The sequence below is a fragment of the Phoca vitulina genome, unplaced genomic scaffold (assembly GCF_004348235.1).
Source record: "Phoca vitulina isolate PV1807 unplaced genomic scaffold, GSC_HSeal_1.0 scaffold297, whole genome shotgun sequence".
NCBI classification, from domain to species: domain Eukaryota; kingdom Metazoa; phylum Chordata; class Mammalia; order Carnivora; family Phocidae; genus Phoca; species Phoca vitulina.
Window position 1 is genome coordinate 35,792 of NW_022589984.1, and position 3,669 is coordinate 39,460.

The 3,669-nt window shown below is 64.0% G+C and overlaps 1 protein-coding gene across 1 annotated transcript; it reads left to right on the forward strand.

Annotated features, from left to right (window-relative positions):
- Positions 1-859: 859 nt before the first annotated feature.
- On the forward strand, positions 860-3,310 carry LOC116629138 (epididymal-specific lipocalin-8-like). Its single transcript, XM_032399436.1, has 6 exons — positions 860-943; positions 1,855-1,985; positions 2,449-2,519; positions 2,851-2,955; positions 3,045-3,134; positions 3,231-3,310. The coding sequence occupies exons 1-6, from the start codon at positions 860-862 to the stop codon at positions 3,308-3,310; spliced, it is 561 nt and encodes a 186-aa protein (XP_032255327.1).
- Positions 3,311-3,669: the final 359 nt, after the last annotated feature.

Below are 3,669 nucleotides of genomic sequence, written 5' to 3' on the forward strand. Positions count from 1 at the left end.
GGGGGGGGCCCAGCTGGGGAAGAGCCGGCTCTGGCCTGCCACCACCCTGGCTCATGTGCTGGCTGCGTTCATCGGGTCGGTGGGTCAGCAAGACAGGGCCTGTCTCAGGCCGGCCTTCTGGGCTGTGGGTCGTACCTGGCTGTGTGGGAGGCCTGATGAGTCCAGGGGAAGTCGGGCATGGGGCCTGGCCTGGGGGCGGGGCTGGGTATGGTCACGGTGGACGGGGCCACGGGCCACGGAAGGTGGCTCCCCAGTGTGTGCAGAGGTCCCCGAGATGTGGCCCCCACCTCGGTCTCCCAGGGGCCTCTGTGCCTCTCCCATGCTGCTCCCAAGCTTTGCCTCCCTGCGGGGACCTCCCCAGGGAAGGAGACCCCTCACTCTTGTCCCCCCTCAGCTCAGTGCCGCCTCAGCCAGCCACACCAGAGCCTCGGAGCCTTTCTTCACCTGTCCCAAGACTGATGAGAAAGAGCCTGAAACCCGCCCGTGCCCTGTGAGGAAGGAGCTCTGCGTCTGGGGGCCTGGGCGCGCCGTACCCGTCTGTCAGCTCCTACGGGCTTGGAGCTGTGGTCCCCAGCCACCCCGCGGTGGTGGGGGGCCTCGTCCTCCTCCTCTCAGGCCCCCCAGCAGCCCCACTGCGGGTCCACTGTCGTCCCAGGCCAGGACGGTGGTGGCACCACGGTGTTCGTGCAGGCTGACCCCACCCCAGCGCCTGGGTGTCACTGGGCCTCCATGGCGCCTGCAGAAAGCCGGTTCGCTGAGCGGCCTCGGCCACGTGTACTGATGACATTCCCAGGTTCTTGCGCAACACTCCTCCGGTATAAACCCAGGTGCTGGGGGAGCAGAGGCGCCCAGAGCAGCGATGGAGGCTGGGCTGCTGAGTGCCATCCTGGGCGTCGTCATGGTGCAGGGGGGCACAGCCATACAGGACCTGGATCTGCAGAAGGTGGCTCTTCTGTCTTACGTGGGGAGGCCGGGCAGGGAGGGGCCTGAGTGTCCAGCCACTCCAGCCACCCCCCCCGTCCCTCCAACCCCCAGCCAGTGCCAGAGCAGCTACATCAGGGGCCCCAGGACCCACCCAGGTCAGCCCGGACAGAGCAGGTGGCTGAGGCTCTGAGCCCAGCCTGGCTGGTCACCCCTGTCCTTGAGAGGGGGTGTGAGAGCAAGTGCCCAGGGCCCGGCAGGGCCAGAGCTCTCCCTGAGGGTCTCCTGTGGGCAGGTAGCCTGGTCCTCCAGGGTCTCCAGGGACCGGGGCTCAGCATGGCCACCTCCTGGCCTGGATCATTGGGGTCCATCCCCTGGGAGCTCCGGTAGGAACAGGCCAAGTGCCGGGGAGCAGCCCTGCTGTACCAGCTCCCAGTGTGGTGACCAGAGGACGCTTTCCCAGTGCGGGGAGCTCATCTGGGGCCCCAGGTCCTTCACAGGTCTGCGTGGGCAGCCGAGCTGGGAGCACGTCAGGAGGCTCACGGATGACACGTACTGGGGACATGTATCCTTTTCTCTTGCAAAACAATTGGTTTCTAGGTTTCAGTTGGAAGTTCTGGGCTGTGGGTGGATTTCGGAAGGCGGGAGTTCCCTACCCCAGCTCCCAGTGTGGGGGCGAAGCTGTACTCTCCCGTGGGTGACAAGGGCTGCTGGCCGCTGCCTCCCCTCTCGGGCCCCGACCACCGCCGCCCCTGGCATCCTGGCCCCAAGGACGGCGCACTGCTGTCTGACGGGCTGGAGGGGTTCCTCAGAAGGATGGTGACCGCTGCTTTGCCACAAAGACTTGCTGATCTTTCAGGGACCGCCGGCACCCTGCTCGGGGGCCCTGGGTGGGTCTGCCACATCGGATGGGGCTCCGGCTTCTCTCTCTAGATTGTAGGATTCTGGCGGGAAGTTGGTGTGGCCTCCAGCCAAAACCTGGCACTGAAGACCCCAAAGAGGCTGGAAGCCTTGTTCCTGACCTTGAGTGGACATGAGCTGACTGTGAAGGCTGCATATAACAGGTGAGGGGTCCCTCCCCCGGGAGCCCCAGTAGGAACAGGCATGTGAGGCCGAGTGCCTGGAAGCAGCCCGGCTGCACCAGCTGCAGCTGTGGGGTCTGAACTGTGTCAGTCCTCCCTGTGTCCAAAGCCCAAGACCTTGACCCCCCTCCCCAGCACCAACCCCCCCAGGCTGCTGGAGCTGCCACATGTAGATCTGCCCCAGACCTTCAATTCTCCCAAAAATAAGCGTAGAGTTTTGATAAAGCCCCATTAAGTTATAAGAAAGAAAAGTGGGCACGGGGCTCTCTGGAGGCCCCCGCTCTGCACCTCCACCATCCTCATCCTGGCCCAGGCTCTCCTGGGTACAGACACACTGCTGGAGCCCTTTCGGAGGATACATTCCCCTCTCTGCACCCCCCGGGATGTGCCCGGCGGAAAGAATGCAGGCTGGCATTTCCTTGATGAGCACGTTGCTGCCTTTCAGCTCAGGAAGTTGTGAGACAGAAAAAATAGTGAGCTCAGAAATAGATGTTTCGGGGACATTCGTTTTTCCTGGTAAGAACCCTTGCCTGTTGCTACAGTTTCAACCCCCTGGCCCTGCATACCAGCTGCACTTGGCCTTGCTGTTTTTCCTGTGCTGTTCCCCATGCTGTTCCCTGCACTTCTCCTCATGCCCCAGATGCTCCCATTCTCTTAACACAAGTGGGTCATCCTTCAAGGGCTGCTCTACCCGTCCCCCTCCCCCCCGTGCCTAGCGTGAAGGGCAGGTCTGGGCGCTGGGTGGGGAGAGGATGGAGTCAGACCCCACACCCCCCCTCGGAGGTCTCCCAAGCTGCGCGGTACCTGTCGGCATGCCTGCAGTCTCTCCACTCCCACCTGCTGCCAGGCCACAGGGAGATCCACATGATAGACACGGACTATGAACAGTTTGCCATTTTGAGGCTGTCCCTCCACTGGCAAGGCAAGGACTACCATGTGCTCAAGTATTTCAGTAAGTGCACCCTGGGGTGGGAGGGGGGGCCTGCTGCTGCCCTCCTGGGGACAGCCCCGCCCAGCCCAGCCCCCCTGTGCCCCCCACAGCTCGGAGCCTGGAGGACGAGTATGGGCCAGGCTTCTGGAGATTCCGGGAGATGACAGCAGACATGGGGCTTTACCTGGTGGCCCGGCATGGTGAGCCCCAGACCTTCTGGGTGGGCGCTGGGCTGGGGACCCTGAGGGTGGGAAAGGCCCAGTCCTGTGGCACCTCAGACCACCCCTGTCCCACAGGGAGATGCGCCAAGCTCCTGAAGGAGGTGAGCCTTGCCCTGGGCTGCGCTGAACCCCCGAAGCTGAGTCTTCCGACCTGACAGGGACCCTGAATCACTCTGCATCCTGGGCCTCCAGGGTGTGGACGCCAGGCTGCCAGAGGGGGACCCCGGAGGCTGGGGGCTCGAGGACAGGGCTGGGGGAGGGACGGGAGGAGGCTGGGCCCTCGTCCTGCCTTTCTGGCCAGCAGGGCACTCACATCCCGCCTGGGTGGGGACACAAGCCCTGTGGGCACCGTCTTGGGTTCCCCGTGTCCCACACGGTGCTAGCCCATCCCCTGCATGATCCCCTCTGTCTCAGCACAGCCCCGAGAGCTGGGGACTGTGACCCTGCCTTGCAGGTAGAGAAACTGAGGCCCAGGGAGGCTTTTTGCTCACAGTCATGCAGCTAGGACACGGGC

What these genes read in the sequence shown, in the direction of transcription:
- LOC116629138 (XM_032399436.1), top strand. Translation starts at nt 860, where the DNA reads ATGGAGGCTGGGCTGCTGAGTGCCATCCTGGGCGTCGTCATGGTGCAG. An exon ending in AGGACCTGGATCTGCAGAAG is followed by an intron (nt 944 to 1,854) that starts GTGGCTCTTCTG and finishes TTCTCTCTCTAG; the next exon opens with ATTGTAGGATTCTGGCGGGA. An exon ending in CCATGTGCTCAAGTATTTCA is followed by an intron (nt 2,956 to 3,044) that starts GTAAGTGCACCC and finishes TGCCCCCCACAG; the next exon opens with CTCGGAGCCTGGAGGACGAG.